Source organism: Musca vetustissima, unplaced genomic scaffold (assembly GCF_032173495.1).
Source record: "Musca vetustissima isolate MV318-11 ecotype Yass unplaced genomic scaffold, APGP_CSIRO_Mvet_v1 utg11037, whole genome shotgun sequence".
Classification (NCBI taxonomy): Eukaryota; Metazoa; Arthropoda; class Insecta; order Diptera; family Muscidae; genus Musca; species Musca vetustissima.
The window spans coordinates 1-20,053 of NW_026879540.1; the positions used below are offsets into that span (position 1 = coordinate 1).

The following is a 20,053-nucleotide window of genomic DNA, read 5'->3' on the forward strand; positions in this document are numbered from 1 at the left end:
CCACGCCTTGCTGGTGTCGATTCCTTGAAAAATATTCTTTAAAAAATCCACGCCTTGCTGGTGTCGATTCCTTGAAAAATATTCTTTAAAAAATCCACGCCTTGCTGGTGTCGATTCCTTGAAAAATATTCTTTAAAAAATCCACGCCTTGCTGGTGTCGATTCCTTGAAAAATATTCTTTAAAAAATCCACGCCTTGCTGGTGTCGATTCCTTGAAAAATATTCTTTAAAAAATCCACGCCTTGCTGGTGTCGATTCCTTGATTCCTTGAAAAATATTCTTTAAAAAATCCACGCCTTGCTGGTGTCGATTCCTTGAAAAATATTCTTTAAAAAATCCACGCCTTGCTGGGTGTCTTGAAAAATATTCTTTAAAAAATCTAAGCCGTGTCTTGAAAAATATTCTTTAAAAAATCCACGCCTTGCTGGTGTCGATTCCTTGAAAAATATTCTTTAAAAAATCCACGCCTTGCTGGTGGTGTCGATTCCTTGAAAAATATTCTTTAGAAAATCCACGCCTAGTGTCGGTCCTTGAAAAATATTCTTTAATTCTTTTTTTGTTCCTTGAAAAATATTCTTTAAAAAATCCACGCCTTGCTGGTGTCGATTCCTTGAAAAATATTCTTTAAAAAATCCACGCCTTGCTGGTGTCGATTCCTTGAAAAATATTCTTTAAAAAATCCACGCCTTGCTGGTGTCGATTCCTTGAAAAATATTCTTTAAAAAATCCACGCCTTGCTGGTGTCGATTCCTTGAAAAATATTCTTTAAAAAATCCACGCCTTGCTGGTGTCGATTCCTTGAAAAATATTCTTTAAAAAATCCACGCCTTGCTGGTGTCGATTCCTTGAAAAATATTCTTTAAAAAATCCACGCCTTGCTGGTGTCGATTCCTTGAAAAATATTCTTTAAAAAATCCACGCCTTGCTGGTGTCGATTCCTTGAAAAATATTCTTTAAAAAATCCACGCCTTGCTGGTGTCGATTCCTTGAAAAATATTCTTTAAAAAAACGCCTTGCTGGTGTCGATTCCTTGAAAAATATTCTTTAAAAAATCCACGCCTTGCTGGTGTCGATTCCTTGAAAAATATTCTTTAAAAAATCCACGCCTTGCTGGTGTCGATTCCTTGAAAAATATTCTTTAAAAAATCCACGCCTTGCTGGTGTCGATTCCTTGAAAAATATTCTTTAAAAAATCCACGCCTTGCTGGTGTCGATTCCTTGAAAAATATTCTTTAAAAAATCCACGCCTTGCTGGTGTCGATTCCTTGAAAAATATTCTTTAAAAAATCCACGCCTTGCTGGTGTCGATTCCTTGAAAAATATTCTTTCGATTCCTTGAAAAAAAAAATCCACGCCTTGCTGGTGTCGATTCCTTGAAAAATATTCTTTAAAAAATCCACGCCTTGCTGGTGTCGATTCCTTGAAAAATATTCTTTAAAAAATCCACGCCTTGCTGGTGTCGATTCCTTGAAAAATATTCTTTAAAAAATCCACGCCTTGCTGGTGTCGATTCCTTGAAAAATATTCTTTAAAAAATCCACGCCTTGCTGGTGTCGATTCCTTGAAAAATATTCTTTAAAAAATCCACGCCTTGCTGGTGTCGATTCCTTGAAAAATATTCTTTAAAAAATCCACGCCTTGCTGGTGTCGATTCCTTGAAAAATATTCTTTAAAAAATCCACGCCTTGCTGGTGTCGATTCCTTGAAAAATATTCTTTAAAAAATCCACGCCTTGCTGGTGTCGATTCCTTGAAAAATATTCTTTAAAAAATCCACGCCTTGCTGGTGTCGATTCCTTGAAAAATATTCTTTAAAAAATCCACGCCTTGCTGGTGTCGATTCCTTGAAAAATATTCTTTAAAAAATCCACGCCTTGCTGGTGTCGATTCTTTAAAAAATCCACTCCACGCCTTGCTGGTGTCGATTCCTTGAAAAATATTCTTTAAAAAATCCACGCCTTGCTGGTGTCGATTCCTTGAAAAATATTCTTTAAAAAATCCACGCCTTGCTGGTGTCGATTCCTTGAAAAATATTCTTTAAAAAATCCACGCCTTGCTGGTGTCGATTCCTTGAAAAATATTCTTTAAAAAATCCACGCCTTGCTGGTGTCGATTCCTTGAAAAATATTCTTTAAAAAATCCACGCCTTGCTGGTGTCGATTCCTTGAAAAATATTCTTTAAAAAATCCACGCCTTGCTGGTGTCGATTCCTTGAAAAATATTCTTTAAAAAATCCACGCCTTGCTGGTGTCGATTCCTTGAAAAATATTCTTTAAAAAATCCACGCCTTGCTGGTGTCGATTCCTTGAAAAATATTCTTTAAAAAATCCACGCCTTGCTGGTGTCGATTCCTTGAAAAATATTCTTTAAAAAATCCACGCCTTGCTGGTGTCGATTCCTTGAAAAATATTCTTTAAAAAATCCACGCCTTGCTGGTGTCGATTCCTTGAAAAATATTCTTTAAAAAATCCACGCCTTGCTGGTGTCGATTCCTTGAAAAATATTCTTTAAAAAATCCACGCCTTGCTGGTGTCGATTCCTTGAAAAATATTCTTTAAAAAATCCACGCCTTGCTGGTGTCGATTCCTTGAAAAATATTCTTTAAAAAATCCACGCCTTGCTGGTGTCGATTCCTTGAAAAATATTCTTTAAAAAATCCACGCCTTGCTGGTGTCGATTCCTTGAAAAATATTCTTTAAAAAATCCACGCCTTGCTGGTGTCGATTCCTTGAAAAATATTCTTTAAAAAATCCACGCCTTGCTGGTGTCGATTCCTTGAAAAATATTCTTTAAAAAATCCACGCCTTGCTGGTGTCGATTCCTTGAAAAATATTCTTTAAAAAATCCACGCCTTGCTGGTGTCGATTCCTTGAAAAATATTCTTTAAAAAATCCACGCCTTGCTGGTGTCGATTCCTTGAAAAATATTCTTTAAAAAATCCACGCCTTGCTGGTGTCGATTCCTTGAAAAATATTCTTTAAAAAATCCACGCCTTGCTGGTGTCGATTCCTTGAAAAATATTCTTTAAAAAATCCACGCCTTGCTGGTGTCGATTCCTTGAAAAATATTCTTTAAAAAATCCACGCCTTGCTGGTGTCGATTCCTTGAAAAATATTCTTTAAAAAATCCACGCCTTGCTGGTGTCGATTCCTTGAAAAATATTCTTTAAAAAATCCACGCCTTGCTGGTGTCGATTCCTTGAAAAATATTCTTTAAAAAATCCACGCCTTGCTGGTGTCGATTCCTTGAAAAATATTCTTTAAAAAATCCACGCCTTGCTGGTGTCGATTCCTTGAAAAATATTCTTTAAAAAATCCACGCCTTGCTGGTGTCGATTCCTTGAAAAATATTCTTTAAAAAATCCACGCCTTGCTGGTGTCGATTCCTTGAAAAATATTCTTTAAAAAATCCACGCCTTGCTGGTGTCGATTCCTTGAAAAATATTCTTTAAAAAATCCACGCCTTGCTGGTGTCGATTCCTTGAAAAATATTCTTTAAAAAATCCACGCCTTGCTGGTGTCGATTCCTTGAAAAATATTCTTTAAAAAATCCACGCCTTGCTGGTGTCGATTCCTTGAAAAATATTCTTTAAAAAATCCACGCCTTGCTGGTGTCGATTCCTTGAAAAATATTCTTTAAAAAATCCACGCCTTGCTGGTGTCGATTCCTTGAAAAATATTCTTTAAAAAATCCACGCCTTGCTGGTGTCGATTCCTTGAAAAATATTCTTTAAAAAATCCACGCCTTGCTGGTGTCGATTCCTTGAAAAATATTCTTTAAAAAATCCACGCCTTGCTGGTGTCGATTCCTTGAAAAATATTCTTTAAAAACTCCACGCCTTGCTGGTGTCGATTCCTTGAAAAATATTCTTTAAAAAATCCACGCCTTGCTGGTGTCGATTCCTTGAAAAATATTCTTTAAAAAATCCACGCCTTGCTGGTGTCGATTCCTTGAAAAATATTCTTTAAAAAATCCACGCCTTGCTGGTGTCGATTCCTTGAAAAATATTCTTTAAAAAATCCACGCCTTGCTGGTGTCGATTCCTTGAAAAATATTCTTTAAAAAATCCACGCCTTGCTGGTGTCGATTCCTTGAAAAATATTCTTTAAAAAATCCACGCCTTGCTGGTGTCGATTCCTTGAAAAATATTCTTTAAAAAATCCACGCCTTGCTGGTGTCGATTCCTTGAAAAATATTCTTTAAAAAATCCACGCCTTGCTGGTGTCGATTCCTTGAAAAATATTCTTTAAAAAATCCACGCCTTGCTGGTGTCGATTCCTTGAAAAATATTCTTTAAAAAATCCACGCCTTGCTGGTGTCGATTCCTTGAAAAATATTCTTTAAAAAATCCACGCCTTGCTGGTGTCGATTCCTTGAAAAATATTCTTTAAAAAATCCACGCCTTGCTGGTGTCGATTCCTTGAAAAATATTCTTTAAAAAATCCACGCCTTGCTGGTGTCGATTCCTTGAAAAATATTCTTTAAAAAATCCACGCCTTGCTGGTGTCGATTCCTTGAAAAATATTCTTTAAAAAATCCACGCCTTGCTGGTGTCGATTCCTTGAAAAATATTCTTTAAAAAATCCACGCCTTGCTGGTGTCGATTCCTTGAAAAATATTCTTTAAAAAATCCACGCCTTGCTGGTGTCGATTCCTTGAAAAATATTCTTTAAAAAATCCACGCCTTGCTGGTGTTGATCCCTTGAAAAATATTCTTTAAAAAATCCACGTCAAATATCTCTAAATTTGTTTGTATTGCTTTCAGAAAAAAACCTAAAATCACTCTCTAGCCAATTATGCCTAAAAAAATTGGAGGACATGGAGGCATGTTGAGGATTGCAACAACTTATAGAGACGTTGTTATTTTTAATGGTCAATTTTGCAATTTGCAAATTAATGGTCGTATTTTTGTTGTTGTTGTCGTTGATAATCACTTTATAATTGCTGAAAAAATTACAACAGTAACAACAACTAAAAGCAACGTCATTCAAAATGGTCAATTTATTTACAAGCCAGTTAGACGGGTCAGTCAAACACTTGTTTGGAAGAGCTATGTTGTGGTTGCAGTTGCAAATTCGCCACATCTCGGTGGCCATTTTCTACTCGAGGCTCTGGTAATGAATGGAGTGGTGCAGCAGCAAGCAAGTGTCTCCCATTATTATTGTGACGTTTTTTGTGACTGTGGTTTTGTTGTTGCTTTTGTTTCGATTCCTTTTTTGTTGTTGTTTTAGTTTGGGGCGTTTTCAATGTTTAAGCGGCTGAATGTTAAACAAAACTAGTTATGGTCGTTGTGTTGTGTTGCGGTTTGGTTTATATTGTTGCTGTTGTTGTTGTATGCATTTGCATTCATCACTAGACCCCCCTTGTTTAGCCCTGTAATCTTTGCGGTGTTCTTGGCGATTTTTCATAATTTGTTATTATTAAATATATTATCCCCATGTTCTGTTCAGTTATTGTTGTAAAAGTAAAAACATTGTCACGACTAAATACAAATATTTTTTTTATTAAAATAAGGCGTTTCCTTGCTGTTATTGTTGTAGCTGCTGTTAAAAGTTAAAACTTAACACTTTCGCAATTTCCAACATATAGTTGACATGATTACTAAGTACTTGGAGAATAAATCATTGTGGTTATAATGATTATATAGGTTATACAATGCAATTGTTTAGAAGTGTTTACGGTAGGAGAATGATAACTGTACATGGAAGTAATTGTACAATTGTTAATAGCTAGACAATTGAAACCCTCATCAAAATAACCAGTAACTTTGGGCCTAATCCATTTCAGAGTATTCTCGATTTACAAACGTCCGTCGGCTTGTCTTGCTGGTTGGTTCGCATGATAAATTTTAAAGGAAGTGCGCTCACTTCATTCCTCATTTGGTCCCATTTTTCCACATCGTAATATTTATCCCCTGTGTTCACTCCTCTTGCTGCGCACTATAGGCCCAATTGCTGGTTTCTGACTCAAAAAGTCCATTTTGAAGTCATATATTTTAATAAATAAATAAATAATAAACACTTTGGGCTACTCAAAAATTACTCCAATAGAAATCATAATTACCAATTTCTAAATCGGTTCACACAAATCCAAATTGTGTCAAATTTACAATACAATAGTAATCTTATTTTCAAAGTTCAGTGTTCAGCCTTATCCAAAACTTAAATTGTACCAAATATAGTCTAATTTTGTACTTTTCGTACACATAAGAAGTTTTTCCAGAACTAACTACGAGGGCAGTTCGGAAACCTCTTAGCCTAGCATAAAAAGCGCGATAGAAACAGAAAAAAGTAAATTGTTTTAGAAATTTCCATCTTTGTTGTGACCACATGTTAAATTTTGTTTCGATCTGGGAACCCCTTCATATATTTACAATGGAAATATTAGAAATTTGTGCGGTTATCAAATATTTGTTTATCGGGACAAGAAATTCATAATGATATGGTAAATGTGTTAGGTGAAAGTGCTCCTTCATATGCATATGTTTCGGAATCGCCATCGTAAGCAAAATTCATGTAGAATATTGTGAGGATGAAAAATCGCATCTTGTGATAATTTAAGGTCAGTTGAATAAAATAAGAACTATATGGACACACAAGGAATCGATTTATGTGGAACGTTTCTACAAAAAAATCCTCATTCGATATTACTAATGTAATATTAAACCAGTGAGCGGAGCAGTATGGTCGGACGGGGTCGACCATATAATACCCTACACAACTTCCACGAAAATCTAACTTTGCGTTATTTGCACCCTCTTGAAACCTGACTAAAGGTCAACAAATTTTACAAATATTCAGTAGACGAGGGCCGTACTTGTCCAGATTCTCTTTACTGTGAGTTATGTTATGATGTTGGGCTTCCAATTGTGGCCTATAGATGGACTCCAAAAAAAATAAATAAAACAAAAGGTTAAGTTTTCGGTCCACTTCATCCTAAAATTATTATGTGATCATCACCGAAAATTATAGGAGTTGTCCTTGACCATAACTGGAATTTCATGGACATTTCAAAGCTATCAGCGCTATATTTCCGCCTTATAGTGTGGTTTTGGGTTACTAAATGTCTGAATACGTAAGCAACTGTAAATATTTAAGTGTAATTCCCACATCTGAGTACATACGACCATATAACCATATAATGTATCAATTTAAAGGTTAACCACTCCTGTTGAACATACTATCAACTTTTTTGGTCTAGGTCCACATATGCGCCATAGAATACAAATTTTGTTATTTTTCACACAAAATTTTGTTATTTTACACACAGGGTCCATTTGACCCGGTAAATATTGACCGATCTTTATCAAAACAGGCATGCTTATTCTTTGGCCGGATCCCCTTCTCCATGCAAAAATTCGCGGTGTTTGGGCCTCTGGAGCGACCAGAAAATAAGACAAAAATAAAGTTTTTAGTCCATTTCCTCCCCTAAATATTAACCGATATTTTCAAATAGGGGTCTTCATTGGCCAGAAACCATTCTACGTGCAAAATTTCGTGAAGATTGGTACATAACTGTGGCCTGTATCGTGTTTACAAATTATAATGGACAGACGGACGGACGGACACACATGTCTAGATCGACTCAGCTAGTCGAGATATGACGATCGTTATACTTAAAGGTGGGTCTAGGACCAATATTTCGCTATAACACCCTGACAACATAGTTGTGTAGGGTATAAAAATCATGTATAACAGGGTCGATAACAAAAAAAAAATAATTACGATAATAAAATTAATTTAAAACCTTCAAAATGTCCGAGATATTTATAAACATAGACATACGTATATGGAAATTTGTGTGTGAATTTGTGTCAAATATAGCAGATAAAAAATTTAAAAAAATCACATAAAGAACATGAACTAATATCGAAAATTATTCCATGGATAATAAGACTTAGCCCTTCAAAACGTCGAAAAAGGGGAATGGCTTTTGTATGGGAAAAGTTTCAAAACTTTGACTTAAATCGAATATTTCTGCAAAGCTTTTTTCACCCTCCAAGTACCCGAAATGTCATCTGCAACATTGTTGGTAAAATGCTACTTTAAACTTTAAAATAACGGAAATGGGCTGGATTTGTGTATGAAGGCTATTTGAAAGCATGGGTCAATATTGATTATTTTTTGGAAATATTGTTCCCATTCTCCATATGGGGACTATTTCAAAACATGGACCTTATCGAAAATTTTCGTCGAAGATATTCTTCACTTCAGGTTGAAAATGGGGCTAATATTGAATGTCGGCTACATTTGTCGCCCTCAAAAACCTCGGAATGGAAAATTACAGTCACTTTTCGGTAACTTTAAATGGGTGGGATTAAAAACGTTCCATAAAGGTAATTGTTTTTCCTATGTTCTGCCAAGAAGTTCTTTACACACAAAAAGCTCGGAATGCCAATTGTAGCTAACATCATAAAAATAGTGAAAGTGGAAATAGTACCATTATATGGGTTCTATGAGAAAACTTAGGCTTCTATTATTCATATCGTCTAGTATATACAATGCGCTTTTTTGTAATTTTCAGAGGTTCACATTTTTACCGTAATTATGGAAATCTGATTTATTTTATTATTTTTATACCCTTCACCACATAGTGGTACAGGGTATAAGTTTTTGTGCACATGTTTGTAACAGGCAAATGGAAACGAGGTAGCCACTTTCTGAATCGATTTATGCATGTCCGTCCGTCCATGTGAACAAAGTACAGGTCGCATTTATGATTTGGATGCAATTTGGCACATGTTTGAGTCTAGAATGACGTTTGCTAAGTTTCGTAAAGATTGGTTCAAATTTAGATACATATATTTTCGTCCAATTTTAGGTAAATGGTGCACCAAACACCTAATTTCTGTCCAATTTACACGAAATTTTGCACAACGTATCAAATTGAGACTAGAATGGCGTTATTCCTTTTTTTAATTGGTGCAGATGCAGACCTAGCTTTTATATATATTTTGAGCGGGTGGCTGATTTTTTTCCTATTGTACGCAATTTTTTGGGGATTATTTTTTGAGGATTATTTTTCATACAAAAGTCTTTATCCATTTTACCCGCTAAATCTCACCAACAAACCAGACATACTTATTATACACCTTCGCTGCGTAAAATTTCGTAATTTTCTGGTGGTGATTCTGGCTTATGGAACAGCTAGAAATAGAGACAAAAATAAAGTTTTTGATTAATTTGATCAATGACAAATGCGTTGGCCAGATTCGAATTTACATGCAAAAATTCGTGACGACTGGTTTATAAATGCAGCCTGTACTTTGATTACAAATAGTAATGGACAGACGTACGTACAGACACACATGTCAAGATCTATTCAGAAAGTCGACAAATAGGTTCGGTCTAGGACCAATATTTCGTGGCATTACTAACTCTCGGGACCACACAAACTTTTAGTGCCCTCGTATCATAGTTGAGTAGGTTAAAAAAATACACTTTTACAAAAAATATAGAAACTAATACGTAGTATTCAACTAGTAGATTTTAAAAATAAAAATTACCTAATTTTATTTTAATTATTAAACACATTTTAAGTTAAACACATTTAAGTGCTACCATCATTCACCTTGCGGCGATATAAGGAACTAAACCTGAACACCATACAAATCGGAAAGAAACGTCACACGTTACGTTACGTCTAACTGCATGTAACCATCGAACTTTTTATTAAAAATATCTTATCACGACACACCCTGTGTCGAGTGTAGCAACAGCTGTTCACGTTTGTTTTATTTTGATAGACGACCAAACGGAATTTTGACGTTTCGTCTTCTCTTTCTTTCGTTAACACGCGAATCAGTGCCAGCAAACGAATTGCTGCCGGGTATTCATTTAGTGTAAAAAGTAAATAAATTCAAATTGAAAAATAACAAATTGTTAATAAATTATTAATATTTCGATTGTTAAACCATTACAGCTATTGTTAAAGAAACATTCTATCACCCAAGCATTGGTAAGATTGTGGAAATAAATGGAAAAAAGTGAGGTTATGTGTGTGTGTCTGCAATTGTATGGCCACCACCAGCAATGAAGAATGAAAATTGTCTGCCTGCATAGATGCTACCAACAAAAACCAACATCTGTTGGTTGTTATAAATATCTTTTGAGATGAAGATACATATATGAGAGGGCAGTTTTTGTTATTGTCCCTCTTCTTAGTTTTTGACTGTTGCTACTGAGATGATTTTTATTAACATATTCTTGTCATGGTTTTTTGCAGGTGCTTAGAGGTCACAACGAAATACAACAACGACGAAGACAACATCATGCCTCCCAAGAAGCAAGAAGAACCCGAACGTAAACCATTGATTGGCCGTATTGGTACGAATCTTCGTATTGGTATTGTTGGTGTTCCCAATGTCGGTAAATCAACATTCTTTAATGTTCTGACCAAGAGTGCTGCTCCAGCAGAAAATTTCCCTTTCTGTACCATCGATCCCAATGAGAATAAGTATCCAATTTTAATAATGATAAGTTTGATAATTATTTTAGTTAGTGATTGATGTGATGGTTCGAAATTAGTCACTGCTTGAGGAATGGAAAAAAATAGAATGACGTCAACAACATCCATATGGAATTGATTTGGGTTTATACTTTGAGAATTACTTAGTGTTTGTATTCTATAGCGAGGATATTGATCCGTAGGATTTGGAATCAGGATGTGAGTTTCTGGTGTGTAATAACACTTTAAGGAATTATCCGAAGGGGATTGTGAAGAAATGACTTCCTAAATTTGTGAAAATGTTTAAGATTTTGGAGTTATAATTTAACAAAGTGTCATCATTCTAAAGATACGCTAAAAACATAAAAAAATTAAACATAGCCGATATGGTCTGTAATTCAAAATGCTGTCACATTTCAGGAGAAAGGTTTACACCGTAGGATGTACGAATATATTGGTCCTCGTACTGACATAGTCCTGTATTCCGATTGTTAGAAGGTTTCATCTAAATTTTCCACTGAAAGTGCTAAATTTGGCATGATTTGACATTCCAGATTCTTGGAGGCTGAAAAACATCTTTGCAGAAAATTTCCAATATAGATCCATGTTTTGATATAACCCCATATAAAGGTCCCGCGTCATTTTCAGAAGGTTTTACTTACATTTTCCAACCGCAAGGTTTTTTAATTTGGCATTGTAGGTATATGGGTAGATAATTTTCGATATGGGTCCATATTTTGACATAACTCCAGTATAAAGTTAGTTCCATATTTTGAATTTTAGCCGCATTTTCCCCACCGAAGTGTCTGTAAATTTCAGTATTGAGAGTGTTTAAGCCGCATTTTCTAAGCAAAGAGCTGTTCAGTGACATTTGCTTCCTAAAAAAAATCAATGTATTTGGCTCATTTTGTTAATCATGTCAAGCTTCATTATGGACATGTCAAATGACACCAGGAACATTTAGTATTGTCTAAGCCGTAGATTTCGGAAACATCCATGACCGACAGATATAAAGTTATTTTTCAAAATTTATTGTTTTTCTGCGAGGTACCAAAAATTATAATAAGCAACAAGTCAAGTGTAGGGCGCGGTCCTTTCTCCCATATACATTATTTCTTGCGGAAATTCCTATTTCCGGAGATTTGGGACTCTAAGTTCCGAATGGAGATACAAGGCTTTCTCATGATTTTTAAAGGTTACTAGGGGAATATCTGTATCATTTTTTATTTGAAGTTCTGATTCTAATCGAAGAAGTCCACACATCCTGACATATGGGTCTACAAAATTTTGCGGATTCACTTTAAAATGTCCTAAACAATATGGGTATCAATTAAAAGCGGTGGAGGTAGTCAACTTTCGGCCGGGGATTTAAAACTTTGTGCTATGGACAGATGACAACTCCGGCTACGTAACAGAATCTCCTCTGTATACATTTAGTCTCCAATCAATGACGTTAAACTTTTAAGGGATTTCTGGAATGGTTTAAATGTATACCCAAATGATTTAAATTGATACCCATATTGCCTTAGCGGATTTTTAGAAACCGTGAGGAAGTACAAGAACGAATTTCCGCAAGGAAAAATTAAAAAAAAAATACCGACGTCATCAGGTCCCCATGGACTGCATATGGTAAAATTTTCATAACGATCCGGCCCTTAAACCGAGCTTAAGTCAAAATGTAATAGCTTTTTTAACTTTCGTGGGGAAAGTACTAGACGAAGTTGGCCCAAAAGTCCCATTTTCTTTAGTTTTTATCCGTTTGCATCATATTTTAAAACGAAATTTAATGGTTCGAAAATCAATATTTCAATAAGGCACATTTTCATCTTGGCAAAGTGAGGACATACAAAGTATTTTTTGCTGTTTATTAATTCAATTAAATGTCGTCAAAATAACAATAGTTCGGTCCAAATTCGGTTTTTAATTTTAAAATTACCACATCTGAACATAATCTGCTCGCTACTGTACATGGTCCTGTTGGATATACAGTCGAGTTCGCTTATCACGAACTTTCTTTTTTAAGAAGTCTTAAAGTAGATCTTTCATACAAAACTTGACTCTTATAGCAAACTACGGATACAGCGAATTTTTTTATAAAGGTCCCAACTACCAGTTTTCAGTTACAAAAGTTAATTTATTCCCTAACGCTGGCAAACTTTACAAAAAATGATGTTCATCAAAGAAAAAGAGAACTTCTTCTATAAAGAACTAATTTGCTCGGTCTCTAATAGTTCACTATAACCGTAATTTACTGTAGTTGGTTGGGGTATAAAAATTACAAAAAGTAAAATAAGGTCCACTAAACATGTTCAAGTTGGTGAAAACTACATGAGTTCACAGTTAAAAGTAGATGGATGTCACTACTTTAGCATTCTTAAATATATATTTTATTTATTTTCATGTTATCCTTTCTTTTTAAAACAATCCACAATTTACAACTTTTTTTTGGCATGCATGGCGAAGGCGGCACAACAATAAATTGTTACAAATAATTTCCATATCTATTTTTATGGGTCTCTTCGTCGTCCTAAAAGATATAAAAAAAACAAGAATAACACAAAAAGGAAATCAGGCATGGTATCAAAATAATAGTAATTTTACTGAAAGTATAAAAAATTGCAGATTGCCCTGTACTGTGCCGTTGAATCGATGGTTGGTTGAATGTCTGGCTGGCAGACTGAATCAGCAGCAAAATATGCCGATAAACTCTTGAAAATAACCATCTAAACGTTTAATTTAATAAGCTGCCGTTGGCCACTGTAACAAAGGCGTGGCTCTTTCAACGTCCGTTCAATAGGTTTGCCGTTCGTTTGTCTGAACGCTATTCAAAATATATATTTAAAATTATTTTTATATGTATATACAGAAAGGCCTTTTTTGATTTGGGAATGCAAAAAAGCATAAAGCTTGAGTATTGAAACCAAAACAAAAACTCTACCTAACGCGAAATTCATTTTAAAATGTATGCAAATTATTATTGAACCAGCATTTAAATTGATTGACTTCATTTTCTTGGCAACGTTTTTGTTTTCCTTTGCATATTTATCGATGACTGCGTAAAATGGCCAGCAGTTTGATGCTGTTGGTTGTGTATATTCTTGTTTTGGTGTGGCCATTGTAAGCAACAGTTTTATGTTGCTTGGTTGGTCGGACGGTCGGTCAGTTAGTTGGCCGACCGTGTTGATGATGGGTATGGCTGCCATGACTAAAGGCATTTTCTACTCAACGAATTTTTGCTGTTTTTTTTTGCATTATGATTGCACAAAATTATAGAAAATTGCAATGATTTCGTATTTGAGACCATTTCGTTAGGCTATGGCTAACAAAAAGTTAACAAAGCAAAGGAAGTTTCTTATTTGAATGAAAATGGGTTGTTTTCCTTCCAGTTAAATACTTAGTTTCTAGACTACAGGTGATAAACAGAAATCAAATATACTTTTAATTGTAAAAAATACCATTGAAGTCCACACAAATAATTCATTTTCCAAATATTGCCCAAAAATTTATGAAATATCGGTAGGAGAAAACGCTAGACATTGTTGTATAATTTGTTTTTCCTAAATTTTGTTTTAGCTTTACACAATATACTTTGCATTAACCATTATGTTATTTTTCTTCTTTTCCCTTTACGTAGAGTCCCAGTGCCCGATGAACGATTCGATTACCTCTGTGAATATCACAAGCCAGCTAGCAAAGTTCCTGCATATCTGAATGTTGTCGATATTGCCGGTTTGGTAAAGGGTGCTGCCGAGGGTCAAGGTTTGGGTAATGCTTTCCTCTCACACATCAATGCTTGCGATGCCATTTTCCATTTGTGTCGTGCCTTCGAAGATCCCGATGTAACACACGTTGAGGGTGAGGTAGATCCCGTGCGTGATTTGGCAATTATTTCCGAAGAATTGCGTTTGAAGGACGAAGAAAAGTTAATGCAATATTTAGAAAAATTGGAAAAGGTTGTCGCACGTGGTGGTGATAAGAAATTAAAGCCCGAATATGACTCTCTGCTGAAGATCAAGGGTATTTTGGTCGATGAGAAGAAACATTTGAGGTTTTCCGATTGGAATGCTCATGATGTGAGTTCTTAAACGCACTAATTAATTTTTAAAAATATTAATAAATAATATTTTATTTTTTATTTCCAGATTGAAATCCTAAACAAATATTTGTTTTTGACCTCGAAGCCATGCATCTACTTGATCAACTTGTCCGACAAGGACTTCATTCGCAAGAAGAACAAATGGTTGCCCAAAATCAAGGAATGGGTTGACAAAAATGATCCCGGTGCTGTTATGATCCCCTTCTCGGGTGCCTTCGAACAAGCGTTGGCCGAAAAGGACGACCTCGAACGCATCGAATATGAAAATGAGACCAAATGCAAGAGTCAATTGGATAAAATCATTGTAACCGGTTACAAGGCTTTGCAATTGGAATACTTCTTCACAGCCGGTGCTGATGAAGTCAAGGCATGGACAATTCAAAAGGGTACAAAAGCCCCCCAAGCTGCCGGTCGTATTCACACCGATTTCGAAAAGGGTTTCATTATGGCTGAAGTTATGCACTTTAAGGATTTCAAGGAGGAGGGTTCCGAAGCCGCCTGTAAGGCTGCTGGTAAATATCGTCAACAGGGCCGTAACTACACAGTGGAAGATGGTGATATTATATTCTTCAAATTTAATGCTGGTGCTGGTCTCAAGGATGCCAAGAAGAAATGATGCTGTTTAGTGATGATTTTATTTACAATGTTTTATATTAATTTGATTTTTTACTCGCAAAGCTTCTTAACGCAATAATGATGATGATGATTATGTCCAATATAATTCACACATATATACATACATGCATTTCTCATTTAACATAGTTTTTAAGAATGATTCGGAGTGTTGTATTTACAGCCGCTTTGGTTTTATCATTTTATATTGCATTGAGTTAGCTGTTGACCGAATTACGTGTGAAGGAATGACGTATAAAAAACAATTCAATAAAGAAAAAAATATTTGAAAGGAAACAATTTTTTTTAATAGGTTGGGTGGAGTGGAGTACATAAAACTAATATAAACATAATTAGTATTACAAGTGAATAATGCGTTAGGTTCGGCCGGGCCGAACTTCGGATACCCTCCACCATAGGTATACTGAAAGATACTTGAAATTAAATCCCACTTGGAACTATACTATAGCGAACGATCTTGGGAAGTGTGATTAAAACTTCCGATGTAAACAAAAATTGGTGGCATATTTATATAATACTCATTTCAGCAATTTTTAATGAGGATTTTCCTAAAATCTCAAAACTCCAAATCGTTTTCCGATATTGATAACATATGGCATAATGTGTATAAAATCATCAAAATACTGCAATTTGCAGGGAAATACTTAAAGAGTGATCCATATTGATTACATCATGTAGGAATTACCGAACATTTGGAGTTATCATTATATGATGGGCTATGCCTAATTGAGGGCCAATATAGCTCAATTTCGAACCTAAAATGTTCGTTTTGTATCAGAAGGAAGATTCCTTCACCCTAAATCGGTAGTTATTAAATAGGGACTAGGCCTAAATGGGTTCCCATATAGTTCATTCTCGAACCTGACGTTTTAGTTTTTTTATCTCAAAATTCTCCGAAGGTAGAATGGCAGATGGCTAAATCGTCTAATAATTCCATACTTTTTAGGGTATGAAAAGAAAACATCGAGTACAGAATATCCCCCATACTATGGTGGAATACGGCTATATGGAGACAACCCCAAACGCGGAACAAATTTAATCTCAATCAGATGCCCGTTTGTAAGCTGTTTCTGCATCTGCACCAATTAAAAAAGCTATAACGTCATTCTAGTCTCAATTTGAGTTTCGAGTTTATCGGTGCAACATTTACTTAAATTCAAACAAAAATAGAAATGGGAGCTATATCTAAATCTGAACCGATTTCAACAAAATTGTGTGTCCCTCGTACAAACTTTGGGTCTTTAGTGCACAAATCGAAGGAAAATATAAATGGGAGCTATATCTAAATCTGAACCGATTTCCACACGTCATTCTAGATGCAGGTCAGTTAAAACCTGACGAGTATATATATATATGTATATATATATGGGAATTATATCTAAATCTGAACCGATTTTTACGAAGCTGAGCAGACATCATTCTAGGGTCAATTCAGTACGATATGCCAAATTTCGTGCAAATCGAATGATATATAGGGACTTTGGTACACTATTTACATAAAATCGAACGAAAATATATATGGGAGCTATATCTTAATCTGAACCGATTTTCACGAAACTTAACACACATCACTTTAGACTTAATTCCGTACGCTGTACCAATTTTCGTTCAAATCGAAAGATATATAAGGACTTTGGTACACCATTTACATAAAATCGGACGATAATATTGTTACGAATATAACTTTAGATTTAAGTTAATTTAGATGAATTCCGTTAATTTAAGAATTTTAATTGTAACGTAAATTTCTACTACGCAGTTTATTTGAATCACTTCACAACAACAACTACTGTATAGATTTTTCTACATCCTTCCATTTCCTCTTTCATTTTCTATTTTTGTTATTGTCGTACAATTCTTGTTAAACGTCATTCCTCTTTCTTTGTTATTCCCTCGCCTGTATATGTGTTGTTGTTATTCCTCTTTCTTTGTTATTCCCTCGCCTGTATATGTGTTGTTGTTATTGTTTACTCAATGTAAGTTTGTATGTGTGTTTGTTGCATTGGTAGATTGTTCGTGATCTAGGTGTTACCAGATCGTCTAGAAACTTCTGTAGCGATAAGCAAGGCTCATATAAATAGGGGAAATGGAAAGGCAGTGAGTCAGTTGTGAATCAGATCGCGAATTGAAACCGTCGAGTAAAGTAAAGTGCAAAGTAAAGTTGTGTGAATAAAATCATTGTAATAATCGTAATCAGAAAGAACCCGCGTTTTATTTGGTACGAATTGTATCGGGAAATAAAACAACGACTACACGGGATTAACTAAAATCCAAGAACGTAACAATTGGTGTCAGAAGTGGGATTACGATAATACTACGATGAAGTTTAAGGATCTACGAGTGGAAGACTTGAAGAAGGAGCTGAATAAATTGGAATTGTCCTCTACTGGCAACAAGGCTGAGCTACAAAAACGTCTGTTGGATGAGTTCGAGCGCCGTGGTATGAACATCGATACATATGAGTTTGACAGTAAGGATGAAGTGGATTTATCGAAAATGGGCGAATCCAACGGTGGGGAAGTCTCGTCAGTAGCTGCCAGGGGTGACGATTTCAGAGAAATGCTGGCTAAAATGTTCGAAGAGAATTCCAGAAACACGAGACGAATGTTCGAGGAAAATTCGAGAATAACGAACGAGAAACTCGAGTACATTACAGAAGTTATTGGAAGGAGAGTGGAAACTGTGGAGGTCCAAATTAAAGAGTTGGATAAGAAAGTGCAGTCGGTTGACGAGAAATTTCTGGCCCACGACGGTTTACGAATCTGGAGAAGAAAATTTCGGAACTGGAAATTAAAGGTGGTCCGGTGCGAGTTCCTGATAACGCACTAAAAATCAAACCTCCTGTATTCGACGGCTCTACGTCATTCAATGTTTTCAAGTTACAGTTCGAGACAGTGGCTTCTAGAAATTCGTGGAACGACAGCGACAAAGCGGTTGCACTACTTCTGGCATTGAAGGGCAGTGCTGCTGATGTTATACAGAGTATTCCTGTCGCTTCTAGGAACAACTATGAAGATGTTATTGCTGCACTGGAACGTAAGTACGGTGGCGAACATAAACAAAACATCTACCTTATGGAACTAAGGGGAAGAGTGCAGAGGGCAAACGAGACGTTGCAAGACTTTGCAGCTGAGGTGGAACGTTTGGTGCTAATGGCGTATCCAGGAGAGAATCACCCATTAGTGGACCGTATTAAAATCGAAACCTTTGTGAATGGCATACGTGACCCTGAGATTAAATGTGCAACATATGCGTCACCAAAAGCGTCATTTGCCGAAACCGTGTCGTTTGCTCTTGCCCAAGAGACGGCAAGAATAATTGTTAAGCCCCAGACCCACAAGATTCGCCAACTGGAGACCGAAGGTTGCGAACCCAAATCTCTCGTTAACTCGATCAAGGACGCCATGAAGCAGGTAATAGAAGAAACAAAGTTAGTAGGGATGACTAAGCCCAGGGTTAGATGCTACAACTGCGATAAAGCAGGTCATATTGCGCGCGAATGCAGAGCTAAGCGCAAACGATCCAGGTCATCGTCACCACCTCCAACGAAAGATGGTAGACGAATGGCTCAACAGTCCACCAATGAGTCACCGTTAAACTAAATCGAGCCAGTCCAGCGGGGCATGAACTGGCTCCCATCGTCGATGGCCCCACAATCTCCATAGCAATAGTACAACAGAAAAGTCACAACCTAACAACAACTGGGTACATTAATGGTGATAAGCGAGTTCTGACGTTAGATACTGGCGCATCAAAGTCCATCATAAGATCAGATCTGGTAAAGGGAAAAGTAACGCAAATTAATGGAGTCAGACTGCGCACAGCAACGGGGGAGCCCGCGGCAGTACACGGCAAGATTACCCTGAGAGTAACTATTGCCAATAAATCGGAGAATTACGAGTTTATAGTTGCTGATATCATAGACGAAGTGATAATAGGCGCAGATTTTATGATTGCCTTTGGTATCAATCTGGATATGAAAGAGCGTGTGATGACCTGGTCTAACGTCGAAATTCCGTTAAACGTGGGCTACGATGAAAGTACACCCATTAGACGTCTGACTACGGACCATCCAGAGATAATACCGCCCTGTGCCGAAGCAATAATATGGGTACCAATGAATGGAGATTGTGGAGCCGAGAAGTTGTGGGTGGTGGAACCAGCAGAAAACAGATACAGTAACATCCTAATAGCGAATGCCCTGGTGAAAAGCAACGAGGACGGATTGATTCCTGTTAGAGTTTTGAACCTGTCAAACAAGCAAGAGCAAATTTGCCAATTTTCCGATGTTGGACAATGCACACTAGCTGAAGCTGTAATTAACTTGGAAACTAGCACCGAAAAGCCAGCAGCCATGGAGAAGAAGCACCTCGACGGCTACATAGAAGAGTGGACACACCAATTATCACCTTCCGAGAGGAACAAGGCTAAGCAGCTATTATGGAAATATGCCTCTACCTTTGCGTTGACAAAAGAGCACCAGGGAAGAACATCAGTGGTGAAGCATGAAATCCATACAGCAGACGCGAGACCCATTAAACAGCCTCCAAGAAGTGTTCCCCTGGCGAAAAGAGACGAGGTCCAGAAGCTGATAAGTGAAATGGAAAAGAGTGGCGTAATAGAACCATCGTCAAGTCCATGGTGCTCCCCAGTGGTATTGGTCAAGAAGAAAGACGGAAGCACCCGATTTTGTGTGGACTACCGAAAGTTGAATGATGTCACCAAGAAAGACAGCTATCCGCTCCCAAGAATCGACGACACATTGGACACATTAGCCGGGACGTCATGGTTCTCCACCCTCGACCTGCAGAGTGGGTACTGGCAAGTAGAGATCGCCGAGAAGGATAAGGAGAAAACAGCGTTTGGCGTAAATGGGGGT

General features: G+C 36.5%; 1 protein-coding gene across 1 annotated transcript; it reads left to right on the top strand.

The window, feature by feature from the left end:
* The first annotated feature begins 10,223 nt into the window (after nt 1–10,223).
* Nucleotides 10,224–15,244, top strand: LOC133324457 (obg-like ATPase 1). Its single transcript, XM_061533291.1, has 3 exons — nt 10,224–10,454; nt 14,080–14,518; nt 14,588–15,244. Exons 1-3 carry the CDS (start codon nt 10,270–10,272, stop codon nt 15,155–15,157), a joined length of 1,194 nt encoding a protein of 397 aa, XP_061389275.1. The 5' UTR covers nt 10,224–10,269; the 3' UTR covers nt 15,158–15,244.
* Nucleotides 15,245–20,053: the final 4,809 nt, after the last annotated feature.